This window comes from Opisthocomus hoazin, chromosome 30 (assembly GCF_030867145.1).
Source record: "Opisthocomus hoazin isolate bOpiHoa1 chromosome 30, bOpiHoa1.hap1, whole genome shotgun sequence".
Taxonomy (NCBI): Eukaryota; Metazoa; Chordata; class Aves; order Opisthocomiformes; family Opisthocomidae; genus Opisthocomus; species Opisthocomus hoazin.
In genome coordinates, this window is record NC_134443.1 from 2,791,797 (window position 1) to 2,805,534 (window position 13,738).

Consider the following 13,738-nt stretch of genomic DNA (forward strand, 5'->3'; position numbering starts at 1 on the left):
GACACCCAGCTACTCTGCAGGCTGTTTCGCAATCAAGAGGCTCCGGGCAGAACAAACCAGTTGATGCACTGAGGAACGGGGAAAAAAAAACGGGGGAACAGCTTTTTTGTTTTGGTTTGGGTTTTGTTTGGTTTTTTCCTCTTTGGAGCGTGACCTCCGCAGAGCTGGCTGGTGGAAGCAGAGGAGAGAGCGGCTCTTTCCCTCTACGCTCTCCTCTGTGGATGCTCCTGAGCAGTCTCTGTCCCACTGATGGCAGAGGGACTGCGTGGACCCCAGTGGTTGCTTTCACAGCCCTCATCACTCAACCCCGCCTCAGGCAACTCATTAAGCAAGGCAGGTAACTCCCCGGAGAGCGAGGGGCAGCTCACCCGGCACATGAAATCCAGCAGCGTGGCGGTGATGGCAGGGTGAGGCTTCATGGAGTGATGCATCACCAGAATGGCAGGCTCTGGAAGGAGAGAGCAGCGAGCCCTGTGCCGAGAGCTCCGGAGGCACCCATGCCCCCAGGGCCCCCTCCTCAGTTCCTGCAGACCCAGGCACCCATGCCCCCAGGGCCCCCTCCTCAGTTCCTGCAGACCCAGCCTTCTGCCCCTGGGGCGCAGAGGGAACCCCCTTTTGGCGTGTACACACCCTTGCCCTCACCCAGCTCCTCGGTAACACCCAGGCTTCAAACAACGGCCCAGAACCACCGCCCTGCAGGCAGGAGCTCTGTCACCACGCAGGGGGCTGCTACCAGGGATCGGGAAGCCCCAGTTTGAAGCAGCTCCACCAAAGGAGCTCTCCTGCAATCCAGCAAATCCCAGGAGTTCAGGGCAGGGGAGGGAACTGATGCCCTTTGGAGATAACCTGTTGGGCTTTCCCCACCAGATCCCCCTACCCCACCCAGCTCTGGAAGGCATTAACCCCTTCTTCGACCCCTGCCCGTTCAGAGAGACCCCCCGTGGAGTACCTATATTCATGATGCTGTCCTTCTCGGGGTTGAAGAAGAGCCAGTCATAGAACAGGGCCAGTTTGGCATTTGAAGCAGCAACGTTGGACTAGAGGAAAGAAAAAAAAATACAAATTGATGAATACAGCGCTGAGCCCCCATCCTCTCTGCACGCCTGACGTGCCGGGCCCTGCTGCTGCGAGGCGGGGGCTGGCCACGCTCTTCCCACCAGCAGGATAAGGCAGAGCTGGCAGAACTCGCCCCGGGCACCCACTGCTGCTCTTTCTTCAGAGAAGGTGGGAGATCCTTGAGCAAACCTGCCCGCTTTGAGAGCGGCTCTAGCCAGGGCGGCACGCGGAGCGGCAGAGGCCGAGGCAGCCCCACGACCCGCAGATACCAGCCAGGAGCTCTGCGAGGCGCAGCCTGGCTACAACCCTGAACCCTGTCTAACGGGGCCCCGCGCATCTCTTGGCGTTATCTGCTACGCGTTCATGGGCACAGCGACAGCAGCTCGGCAGCTTCCCAAAGGATCCGGCATGCGGCAGATCCAGGGCATGGAACACAGGCCAACGTCCTGACCACAGCTCTAGAACCCTCTCCTTCAGCCCAGCCCACAAACACCTAACCCCAACGTCCCCAGCAGCTGCCAGCAGCAGCAGGTGACCCCCTTCCCCGCAAGGGAAGAGATCCCCGGCGACGACGTGGCTCGCCTTCGGGTCTGTCCCTCGCAACTCACCGTGCAGGTGGTAAGCAGCCACCCAATGATGGCCCAGCGCGGGAGGATGTCGGAGCTGAGCACCTCGTTGGAGGGGTGCACCACGCCACAGATGTAGCGTATGAGGTCGCAGCGCAGGGACTGGCTGTCTGGGGTGGACAGGTACTGCCGCTGAAACCAGTCCTGGTACCGCTTCTGCTGGCCGAACCGGACCTGGAGGGGAAGGGAAAGACGCAGGTTTTGCTCGAGGCTCGAGGGAAAGCCTGCTGGAACCACCGTCTGCCATCCCCCACGCTGCCTCTTCCAGCAAACTCCGCTTCGTTGCCTGCTCCCCGTCAGCGCCGCGCTGGCAGCGCCTTCAGAGAGACCGAGGAAGCAAAAAGGCCCCCGTGCAGCGTTCTCACGCGGGGCCCGTCTCCAGCCGAGCGGCCGGACCACACGCCCCGGGCGTGCGGCACAGCACAGCCCCGCGCCGGGGGCAGGGCGAGGGGGAAGCCAGCTCTGCCTGGTGTGTGAACACAGATAACAGTTAAGCCCGGTGCTGTCACCGCGCAGCTCCTGGCCTCTCCTGAACACGGCTGCTGTTGTCGGAGCTCCGATAACCCACCGCAGCGCGGCCGTTCAGAGCAAGCGCTTGCCTTGGAAAGCGGCCAGCCAGGAGCAACGTTCCTCTGCAAAGCTGCTTGGGGCCTTTTAATGAATACCAGGGATGTCTCAGGCCCATCTACATCAGCTCCTGCTGGGCAGCCTCTCCTCCAGCAGATGCCAGAAGCAACAAACGCTCGCACCAGTAAAGCTCTGCCCTCCCTCCTCGTGCCCAGTGCCAGCGTGGGAACGGGACTGGTGCAGCGTGAACCGGGCAGGGACGAGTGCCCTCCTCCTCCGCGCTGGCACAGGACCCCCGGCGAGCCGGAGGGAATTACCCGTGAGGTCATGAAGAGCAGCTTGGTTTCCATGTCGGGAGTGAGGCGACACGCCAGGAATTTGCGAGAAGTCCTCGACTGGAGGAGCTGCAGGACACCTGGGGAGAGACAGAGAGGTCGGTCTGCGCTCGCACGGCACGAACGGGATCCGGGAAGGGATCTGCCAACATCTGCAGCGAGCTGAGTTCGGAGCATTAAGCTCTGTTTCCCCAAGGCTACAGGCAGGGGAAAGGGATCAAGATTTTGTCTGGAAAAGGTCTCCTAAAACATCTCCCGTCTGGAGCAAGCTTTTGTCCGAGATCACTAACGAGGATACCAGGAAGGGGAGCGTGGAGAAATGGAGCGAGGATGCACAGCAGGGCTGGGACAAGATCTGGAGGAGAAATGAGCCAGTCCAGACGCCAAGTCCCAAGCCGTAACCAACAGAGCACGATCCCCGTCTCCCACGCCGCGGCCTGGGCACCAAAAAGCAGAGCTGGCACAGAGAGCGCCCATCTGGGCCGTGCCAGCACGCGAAGTCCAACCCCTCCCCCGCAGTAAAGGTACCCAGCTCTGACAACGAAGACCAGACATCAGAGAAAACCCGTGGGTGCACGCGCCCGTGGAGAACAGAGGATGGGAAGGAGAAGGGGAGGCTGCAAATCCGCTCTCGTTCCCAGACAGCTGCAGGATGAGGAATTTACGACCCAAGCGGAGAGGTTTCGCTGCTGCTTGACAAGACCTGAAGGATTTGCAGGGCAGCCAGCTCCGACGCAGACAGGCAGGCGCCAGCGACGCTGCGCACACGGGGCTGCGCTTCGCTCTCTTGCCGGATGGAAGCTCGTCCTTCTGCCGCGCAGCCCCAGGGTCACACCTGGGGGATGGCTGGAGGACGGAAGCTTCAAAGCAGAAAGAGCAGATGCCAGCTCCTGCGGAGCTCAGAGCAAGGGCGCAGCGAGCTGCACGTCACGGGCAGAGAGCCACAAAAGCCCCTCGCTTGTTAAGAGCCCCCAGCTGCTCAGAGGGAGGGCTGGGTCCTGCGCCCACAGCCATCTGCTGCGGCCACCTCCCCGCACGCTCGGTGCTGCTGAGCTCTGGCCCTGGTCGCAGGAGTGGAGCTCAGCAAGACCGGCTCAGATCGGGGGTTACAGAGTGGTACAAACCCAAGAGCACGTGGACCGGTAGCTGCTAGAGACAACAGCCACCTCGAAGAGCAATTATTACAGGCTCTCAACAGCAGGCAAGAGGGCAAAGAAAAAGCCTTATGACCAACTGCAGGGGAAATTATTGTCGGGAGGGGACCTTCCAGGCTCCACACGAGCAAGAAGTACGAATGAAGGCACCCCTGGACAGATCTGCTTCTGCTCAGAATCCTCCCATCCGGCTCCCAGAGCCAGCTGCGGAGTCCTCTGCGGGACAGGGAGGAGTGGCAGACCCAGAGCAGGAGGAGTGACAGACCCAGAGCAGGGAGGAGTGACAGACCCAGGGCAGGCTCCTGGTGCTCTGCCAGACACAGCCCACCTCTCCCTGCTGCCCCGAGGGCTGCCCAGCTGCCTGTGCTGGGGTCGGGGACGCGTGTGAACTCTGCCTGCTCCAACGCTTTGCAGCTCATATGGCGAGGAGAAAGCCGAAACGGCGAGGAGAAACGTGCTCGTGTGTGCGGACACTTCCCCAGGCACCGTCTCACCTCTACGAACCATTGGGCAACGCCATGGGCCACTGGTTGTGGTGTCAAAAAAAAGGGAATCAAAGGAGAAAGGGCAAAAGCCATAGGGAGTTTGCTAGCTGTCAGAAGAGAAGGAGTCAGGAGCACCAACGTTAGCCCCAATTTAGGTATCGTTTTGCTGGGTTATTTGGCTAAAACTGGCAGCAAAGCAGGAAATGACCCTGAGCAGCTGCCCCTACCGGTGTGGGACTCAAGCAGGACATTTGTTAGGTGCCCCAGGATGCTCCAAGCACGGACGTGAAAGCTCAGCACTCAGCTGGGAAGATCCAGACAGAGCTAAGAAATGCTTCTGGTGAACGTCGAGCTGCAGGAAGAGGCAGGGCTGAGCCCTGGAAATGTGAACCGTGAGCCTTCCTCAGGCGTAGGGCTGAGACTCCTCTGCCTCCGCAAGCCCCACAGGCTAACTCTGGTACCCAGGGAGGGGAACTGCGTCGCTGCGGCCCTTCAGCTGGTCTCAGCAGAGACCAGCAATGACAGGAGACAAGTTCTGGAGATGGAGAAGAAGCCAGAGATCACAGAGCTTAAGGAGCATTTAATCAAATGATGTGCCATGAGTTTCCCCGAGCATAATCTGAGATCTTTAAAGTGACATTAACATGGCCCCTGAGAGAAGAACAGGCACTGGGGGTGGGGGGAGAACACTTTAAAGCTCCATTTCCAAAGACTCACTAGAATTGCTGCAGACAGATAATGATGTGACAGCCCCTAGAGAAGTGAATAATTTATATCAATAAAAATTATAAATATAACACTCTCTCCATCATGTCTGTTTTGACCCAGACTGTGCAGAGGAGCTCCACAGCTGAGTGTCTGCCGCACCAAGCGTGCAAGGCTACCGGGAGAAATTAACTCCCATTTAGAAAGTGTCAGTTGCTGCATCTTCTGGACTTCTTGCTTCATCAGGCTCTTTTCTGGTGAGTCTGAAGGACTTGGAGACTTTATATCTTTGGGCTCCAACTTCATCTCAGCTTAATTAAAAGAAGCAACAACTACAATTATGGAAGCGTTAAATCCAGAACAAGCAACAGAATTTAATGACCCTTGTCGTGGCCCAGCTGCATTCTCACAATCTGTCGTTACAGCAGCCTGAAGTCTCCGTTTTTCAGGATGGTTTAAAGCCCAAACACCTACAAGGCCTCTGCAGCGTTTAAAAAAAATGGCAAAAGCTGCCAAGCACTAGAGCTGACCATGGGAGACTGGTCCAGGGCCTGCCCCTGTTCCTAAGCTCCCTGCAGCCAGCAGAAAACTGCTCTTGGAGGCATCTCCTTCCAGGTAGTGACGAGAGGGGCTCTGGCAGCAGCCACGCGGGCCCCGACGCTGGTGGAGGTGGGATCACACGGTGCAATCATAGCTCTCTCTGCATGCTCTCACCTAAGACAGCAGCTGGAAGGAGCCCCACGCCCAGCGTTCTGGGGCTGTAATAGAGCCCGTTGGCTCCAGCACGGTCCTGAGACCTGGGCCAGATGGGGTGTGAAGAGTGAAAAACAGCTCCTGTGCGGGATTTTTGCTCCAGCTCTCCCCAGAATGGGCCTGACAGTCAGGGCAGCCTTGCCACAAGGGCGTGCGAAGGCAGGAGGGGGCTGCCTGCGGCCAGCGGGGCTGCGGCAGAAGCTCTCCCTGCGGGCGGGCAGGGCAGGATGGAGCTGGCTGCCCCTGCGGCCCCGGCCCTGCCTACCTGTGAACTGCGCGCTGAGGACCTGCGGGTTGTGGATGATGTCCTTCCAGAGCTGCTCAAACTCGGGTATCCTTGCAACGTTTTGCAGCAGCCGCACAAGGTCCCGGCCGATCATGAAGCAGTCCATGAACTGGGGAAAGGAGAGGAAATAACAAACCTCATTTACTGTTTACCTGCTGCTGAGCAGGGGGAAGGGAGAAGGCACCGGGGGGGCAGGAGGGGAAGGGAGGAACAGTCAGTCCTTCAACCTTACGGCCGGCTCCAGATGATTCACTCTTTGTACAATCTCTACACTCCTGGCCCTGGCAGCCTGCCCCTCTTTTGAAGCTAGCAGGTTGTGAGAGGCAGGGTGACAGGCGGGAAGGTCAGCAGCTATTTTAAAATGTTCTCTCTCTTGTAAAGCAAACAATCGGCCCATAAATCTCACATTTTCTCTCCAGGACTGCAGCCAGGCTCTGAAGATAGGACTTGACACTCGGTCCTTCCCGCCCAGCAAGGAGGAAGGGGAGAGCGGGCAGCACTCAGACCAGCAGCAGGGAGCTGCAGAGCCGGCGTGGCACGCAGGGCTAGGACACCAGACGCAAGGGTTTCTGGCTACACCCAGCTTTGGTGGCTTCTCCTGCGTGACATGAGCCAAAGAGCGGCCTAGAGCTGGCTGTCGTGTTCTCTCAAAGCCTGCCAGGACACTGGCTGCCTCCCTAAGGGACGAACTGATGTCCTTGCAGGTATGGTAAGCCACCAGCACCAAGAGAATGGTGTTCAACCCTTGTGGCCGGAATAAAAGAGACTGCAATGAGGCAGCCCCACCAAAACAGCTGCTCTCCCCTCCCTGCGGCCTGGAGTTCGACGGGACAGCTGGTGTAAATGGTTCAAAAGCCATTCAGAGCCTGCGCTGGCAACAAACCACACGCTGCTGCCTGCCCAGTGCAAGCTGGGGGCTGCCTCTGAGGACCCAGCGCGTCCCACGCTTCCAGCTGCCCGAGGAACACGGGCCACGCCACCGCGCGCAGACAGAGTCCCCAGAGCGGCAGGTCTCTCTCCCCAGCCACCCCCCGAGTCCCCCGATTTGCTCACCCGTTCACGGAGGAGGGAGATGCAGAAATCCACCTCCTTTTGACGAAGCACCTGGAGCTGGGACGTGCCGTGGTGGTCCACGATGAGCCGCAGGTACGTGTACACCGCCATGGCTATCAAGAGGCTGCTTTTCAGCACCCACTCTCTGTAATGGGAGGAAAAAAAAGAGAAACACCTTCAGCAACCCGAGCGAGGAGGCAACCACAGCCAGAAGTGATACAAACGTGGGGACTCAGGACAGAGGAAACCGAGGGACAAAGGAAACAGCAAGGACAGGGACTCCAGCCGGCTGTGCCAGCACGGAGAACGTTCATCCACGGACCACTCCCTGCTCCAGCTGCTTGCTACGCTTTGGCCCACCTCCTGCTCCCCCAGGACAGTCCCGTCACCGTCTGCCGGCCGGGTGCTCGCACCCCAGGCTCTCTGGCAGGGCGGCAGACGTGCTCATGCACAGCCCTGCCTGGATTTCCAGGGCCACAGAGACGTTCGCCGCCACAGCAATCCAAGGTATTTGCAACTGCAAGCAACGAAGCGCTCGGGAGCGAGCGCGGGGAGCAGCCGCTCCGTGAACAGACTTGAGTTTGATGCTAACACTGACCACCACTGGAGCCTCTTCGCTGGTCTCCATAGCCAGGAGAGCACCGAGCAAGAGACAACGCACCAGGACGAGCTACGAAGGACCCTCCCGCACGATCGCGCCCCAAACGCTCTCACACAGAACCATGCAAGCGGTGTCTTCGTGCTCCCCGGCCACCAGCCTGCTGAGTGGATTAATCCAGCAAAATCGGTGGCATCCTGAGCAGCAGGTCACGCAGGGCCTCTTAACGAGACGCCGCGGCTCCCGAGCCCTGCGCTGGGCTGGGAAGCAGCTCCCACAGCACTGGGGGCAGAAGAAGAACTGCCCCGGCGTGGCCAGGGAACGGGGCGTGGGGCAGAAGGAAAAGAGCAGCCCTGACTCTCAGGAAGCTGGACGCGCTGAATGGCAAAATCTGGGCCAAAACAGACGTGCTTGAGATCAAACACGAGGGAGATTTGCGAGAGGGCAGCTGCATAGAGAGGGTCTGCGGTGGGAGAAACATGGCAGCCCCATCGTGGGCACGGCCGGAATCTCTCCTGCCCCGGGGAAGGGCAGGGGCAAGCAGCGCTCTGCTCAGTGCAGGGGCTCCATACCCAGCACCGGCTTTCTGGAAGCGAGATTTATTTCTCAGCTTCGTGTCCTGAGCGTGGGCAGGTGCTTCAGCTCTGCCCTGCTCCCTCGCAGCGGCGGAGCCCACCGGCAAAGCGTTTCCAGCGGCTGCTCCGCCGCTGCCTCCTGCCCGCGCTGCCCTGTCTGCCGGGCGTGCCGCGTTCTCAACCTCCCTTATCTAAGCGCCACAATAAATATTCCCGGTCCATAAAAAGGACCTCGTCAGCTCGGTTATTTGCGCTGGATGCCAAGAACGGGCCAGGCCGTCTCGGTGCCTCCAGCGTGATTGATCGCCCACGGCATCCCCTGGTTCAGCGAGCTGTAAATCAGCAGCCCCGGGGAAGTGCCACCGCCGTGGCCACCCGAAGGGCCACCGGCCCAGCGGCGAGCGAGCCAGCCGCCCTAAATCACCGGAGGGGAACCTGGGAAGATGTGACGAGTGTTTGCTTTCCCAGGCTCTTCTCCCTGCGTTTCGCTGGATGCTAGGAGCAGGTTAATTAGTCGGCTGGGCGGGCTGGCCCGGCAGCACACGGCGCTGAGCGGAGGTTACGCTAGGGAGGATGTGGGAGTAATTAAGGTCGGGATCCCTGGGGGCTGGCAGGTCAGCATCTCCCCCTTTTCCCAGTGAGGGCTGTGCAGAAAATAAAAATGCTGTCAAAGGGGGGTGGGGGGGCAAAAGCCGCCCACAGCCACAGGATTCATCGATCCGACAAGCAGAGAAAATGCAAACGCTCGGAGGAAGCGTCGCGCTCGTGCCGCCATTAGCAGCGAGAGGCTAAATTAGTACCCAGCGCTTGAGAGGCAGCGGACTTGCCTCCTCACCGAGGCAGGCAGTGCTTGAGCAGCTTTGCTGTCACTGTTTTTAATTAAACCAAGCACTCCACGCTCTGAACGTGGCATCAGATCTTCACACGCGTGGCTTTAATTAAAGCTCTGGCTTTCCCCTAATCAAAGCACATAAATCCCAGCAAAGAGCCGCAGGTTCTCCCTCGGGCTCGCTTCCAACCCTCAGCTCTGCTCGTGCTCAGTTTCTGCTGCTGCTGCAGCCCGTACCATCGACGCTCCAGCAATACCTTCAACAGGGGCCAAGCCTTTTCCTCTCACATCTGCTCCTCTGACAAACTCCTCAAGTGACAACAGCTCAGCTGTTAACTCAGTGCACGGAGCTTTCTCCTGCAGACCCGCGGCCAGATGTGGCTTTGGATCACCGCTGAGAAGCTGCTGTTCCTCCCACAGTCCAGCTGTTTGCCGTTCTTTGTTCGCACGACAAGAGCTGCAACGTGCTTTGGTGAGCTGAGGAGCACTTCCGAGACGCTCCGAGGCGCGGGCTGGCAGCGGCGAGCACCACCAGCACACAGCAAGACCACATGAAGGAACTGGTAGGGGCTCAAATACGGCTGGGAACGGGAGAGTTGAGCTTAGCACAAAGGCAGCCGAGGCGATGCTGCGAAGAACCCAAGGCCGGCCACGCGCAGAAGATCTCCGCGGGTCTCTCCTTCCCGCGCGCGGGGCGGCACCGGATGGCACTCGCAGCAGCGCACACCCGCACAGCTATTCCTGGAATAAAGATCGCTAGGACTGTCAGCTGCGGCCAAATAAACGCTGTAACAACTTGATTGTTAACTGCAGTCATTTTAGGAGAATCGCTGCTGTTATAGACAGCGCTCGGAGACAAGCTCGAGGCTATTTAAAAATAACGACTCTGCCCGGCCAAAGGCTGCGGTTAGGAATTCTGCTTATCATCAATTAGCGGCTGCTTTGCCAACAAAGGACAATGCCGAGCCCATGGGACAATACTTCCCAGATGGCCTGTCCACAACAAATTAAAGTTGCAGCCCTGATGAAGCAGGAGCTGTTTAAACACAGGAAGCTTTTTGGGCAATTAACTCTGTCCTCCTCCTCCGAAAGGAACACCTCCCCCGCAGCTCGGGAAACGCGGGAAGAAAATATTCCCGGGACGCGGCTCCGGAGCCACGCGAGGCGACGCCACCCCGCTGCCCGGAGCGCGGGCCGCCCACCCCCGGGGTGCCCGATGCTCAGGAATCGCCGTGTCCTCGCACGCGGCGCGGGGAGAGGCACCAGTCCGCGCAGCCCATCTCATCCGAGGCGCCGCGCGGCCCCGCTGCGAACCCCGCAGCGGAGCTTTGCCAACGGAGGGACTCCGGGGCACTCTCCCACACACAGCCTGCAGCAGGAGGGCTCCGAGAGGCAGGAATTTATGCCACGGCTTGAAAATACGCTCGGTTAGGGAACACAGAGTGTTTTTGTGCAGGAAACCCCATCCACGCAAGCACAGCGCCCCGAAATCCGCCTCTCTTGCCGTGAGCAGGACGACCACCCGCTCCGCAGGCAGCCGAGCGCTCTCCCTCGCGCCGTGCCCGGCTGCCGCTCTCTTCCGACTGCACCAGCCTTCGCCTGCGCCTCCCGACCAGCCGTACCTTTGCTCAGTCAGTATCTCCAGGACGTTCTCGGCCAGCCAGATGTTCTTCGCCGTCACATCCCCACCTGAAAGCGGAAGAGCAACAGGGAAAAGCCAGTCAGACGGACGGGTGCGGCTCTGCCGCCAGGCTCAACTGAACCACCGACCGCTTCGACCCCTGCGTCCCCAGCAAGGCAAAGCTAACGAAGACGGTCGCTCGCTGTCAGGCTCCCCCGTGGTCCCGCTCTGCCTGCTGCACGTGCTTGGCTGTTCCTAGGTACAGCACATTTCTAGGTACAAGTGCCTTTCTGCTAGGGGATCAGGGAGGTCTTTGCTGCAACAGCATTCTTGCAAAAAAACTGTGATTGTACAGAGTCAGTAATTATCCTTCTGGAAAGCAAAGAAGCCAGAAAGCGATGAGATTCAGTAGCTGGAAAAGAGAAAACATTTGCAGCTGCTGAGCCCACAGAGGAGAAACAGCATCTGCAAAGAATGCCCAAACTCTGAAATAAAGACCAGGTGTCAAAGTTGCGTCTCACGCCCTCAGCATGGGCTGCCGGCACGGAGCCGGAGCCTTTGGCTGACGTCGCTGGGAGCAGAGCGGGACTCCTGCTCGCAGGGGCACAGAAAACGCCTAAAGCAGGCAAGCCAAAACAATGGGATCATAACAATTAAGGCATCGTAAAAGTGGCGAGAAGTGAGACAGCGGCGTCCTTCCAGAACAGAAGGGGCCCTGGACGGGGAGGTGCAACCGAGGGGAAACAGGGGATGCCTTCACCAGTGTTTTTTAAAATGTTCTGTGTTTACACTGTGACAACAGGGCCAAGGCAGCTTGGCTCGTGCTCAGGACTCCGTCCCCTCCCTCCTCATTCTTCCTCCCCTGAAGAGCAGACACGGCAATTTCCAAACCAGGCTGCCCAGCCCCGTGTCACAGGCACAGACAATAAAAACACAGTGTCAGGTTTTACGGTGGGACATTAATTCCTCCTCCGTGGACGTCAGCGGCCGGCACCAGCGCCGAGCAGAGAACACGGAAGAGGCACCGTTCCTGTGGAGCCGGAAAGGCGTGTGTGCGCGGCGGTGGGGTGCTCACACCGAGGGCTGGGGGAACACACTACAGGCTACCGCTGGGCCAGCTCCCCGGAGGAGCTACCGCCTTCACGTGGGGTGAAGCAGCCTCCGCTGTCTCTGATGAATCACCTCTGCCATCCCAGAGGTCAGAGCAGGGATGAGGGATGATCCTGGTGCTCTTGCGCAAAGCTACGAGGTGAAAGCTGGCAGCAACAGGAACCAATACGCTTCCTGGCTGTTCCAGCGTTTGCCAGAAGCCTCCTGGCTCTCTCTGCGATTCGCCCCTCGTAGAGGCTGTTGGGAGCAACTGACTCCCGAAAGCTTATCCTCTGCTCCATCCTCCCTGGAGAGATTTCCTCACCAGACAGGTTGGGACAGGCTTGGTACCTGCCAGTGAGCCCTGCTCCTGCCTGGCAGCTGCGTGCAGAGGCACTCGGGAAGTCGGAATGGCACCGGCAGCCCTGGCACGGCACCGGCAGCCCTGGCACGGCACCGGCAGTGCCCAGCCTGCTGGCACGAGCAGGGGCGGGATGCAGGCAGCCATCACCTCGCTCCCATGGCATCACTCACCTGCAATCTGCTTCATGAAGGTCATGCAGACGCCGTCCGCACCGAGCACCCCGCTCTTCACCAGCTCCCGCAGCAACCACACCAGCTGGGCAGAGGGAGAGATCAGGGCAGCTTTCGCCACGGCCTCCCCCCTGACACCGCTCCCCAACACCGTGGCAGCCTCCGCTGGCGAACGCCGCCACGTTTCCCTTCCAAAAGCGAGTCCTTCACACGGAGCAACGGAGCTCCACCAGTGCCGACTGCTCCCCAAGCCCTCCGCACCGAAACGTCCTCTGCCGGGTTGGTGTGGCAGGAGCGATGCCGGGGAGAAGACCTCCTTTCTCCTCACCTGGGTCCGACAGGTGTCCTGCAGCTTCAAGTATTTTTCCATGAGAATATGGTTGATCTTGTTGAGAACGATGTTCATGCCATCTCGGCTCACCAGTGCCAAGTCCCGGTAGCACTGCAGCAGAGAAGAGCGGGAGACGGTTACAGATGAAGCACCATAACGGAAAATAGACAACGGTTTTATCAAACCTGACCAGATAACAGCAGATAAGCAAATCTCAGAGAAAGATCACCAAGGCAGGCAGACTCCCCATCCCTCTGGGGTGTTATAAATTGACAGCTGGATTCACTGGATTTAGCCCCAGGCACCAGAGGTTTCTTGCTGCAGAACGGACACTGCTGGGTGTCCCTGTGCCCTCATCCCAGCCTGCCCTGCACCCTGCCACGGCTCCGGAGAGACCGACGCTAGAGAGGAAAGACAGAGAACAGTCCTTCAGGAAGGATCCGTTAATGAACAGTCACATGCAGGTCAGCTGAGCCCCCACTGTGCCAGTCTCCCTGGCACCAGTGACAACTGGAACCGCAGCGAAGACGCCTGCAGAACTTGGGGTCGCTGCGATGTGATGGGGGATCGATACCACGGGAGCTCCACGGAGATGCAGGAGCGGAGGCAGATCGTCCCCATGCTCACACCAGACTTCCGAGCTCAGACAGAGCTGAATTTGGAGACTGGCTCAAAACCACGCTACCACGTTGGCAATCCACACACCGGCAGAGTCGATGGGGCTGTGCTGTGGGAAGAGGGAACTACCACGGGGAAAGGAAGGACTCTCTCCACTCCCATCTGCTACCAACAGCCAAATAAAACGCTGGCCGGAGAGCAAAGGTGCTGGCTCTCCCTTCCCCTCTGGTCAGGGCAGCAGGGGGTGGAGGGTGATTAGGAAGTAATTTGCTAAGTGGTTCTGCACAAATGTTAATTTGTGCCAGTAAATGTCATGATATTCCAGAGAGCAGGGGTCTGGTCTCTGCATCCTCCTGTAGAGAGTTAATGAGGCCTCCAAAGACCTCTTTGATTAGACTCCCTGTGCTCAGGCTTTCTCCCTCCCTTTTTCATACAGCACTGCGTTGAAACACGTATGGAAAAAAATCCCAAACGAAAAGCCAGAATCCAAGAGGTGGAGAGTCTTTGGGGCCTTTAATTGCTT

The 13,738-nt window shown here is 59.0% G+C and overlaps 1 protein-coding gene across 1 annotated transcript in view; it reads right to left on the reverse strand.

The window, feature by feature from the left end:
• Positions 1–13,738, reverse strand: part of INTS3 (integrator complex subunit 3) — a 41,790-nt gene that overhangs the window by 18,076 nt on the left and 9,976 nt on the right. Inside the window, exons 4-12 of the mRNA XM_075445331.1 lie at positions 12,595–12,708; positions 12,267–12,351; positions 10,645–10,711; positions 7,021–7,165; positions 5,947–6,076; positions 2,567–2,664; positions 1,665–1,856; positions 950–1,037; positions 369–448 (exon numbers count right to left, since the gene is read on the reverse strand). Of these exons, the coding sequence (XP_075301446.1) occupies positions 369–448; positions 950–1,037; positions 1,665–1,856; positions 2,567–2,664; positions 5,947–6,076; positions 7,021–7,165; positions 10,645–10,711; positions 12,267–12,351; positions 12,595–12,708 (999 nt within the window). The remainder of the gene's footprint in view (positions 1–368; positions 449–949; positions 1,038–1,664; positions 1,857–2,566; positions 2,665–5,946; positions 6,077–7,020; positions 7,166–10,644; positions 10,712–12,266; positions 12,352–12,594; positions 12,709–13,738) is intronic.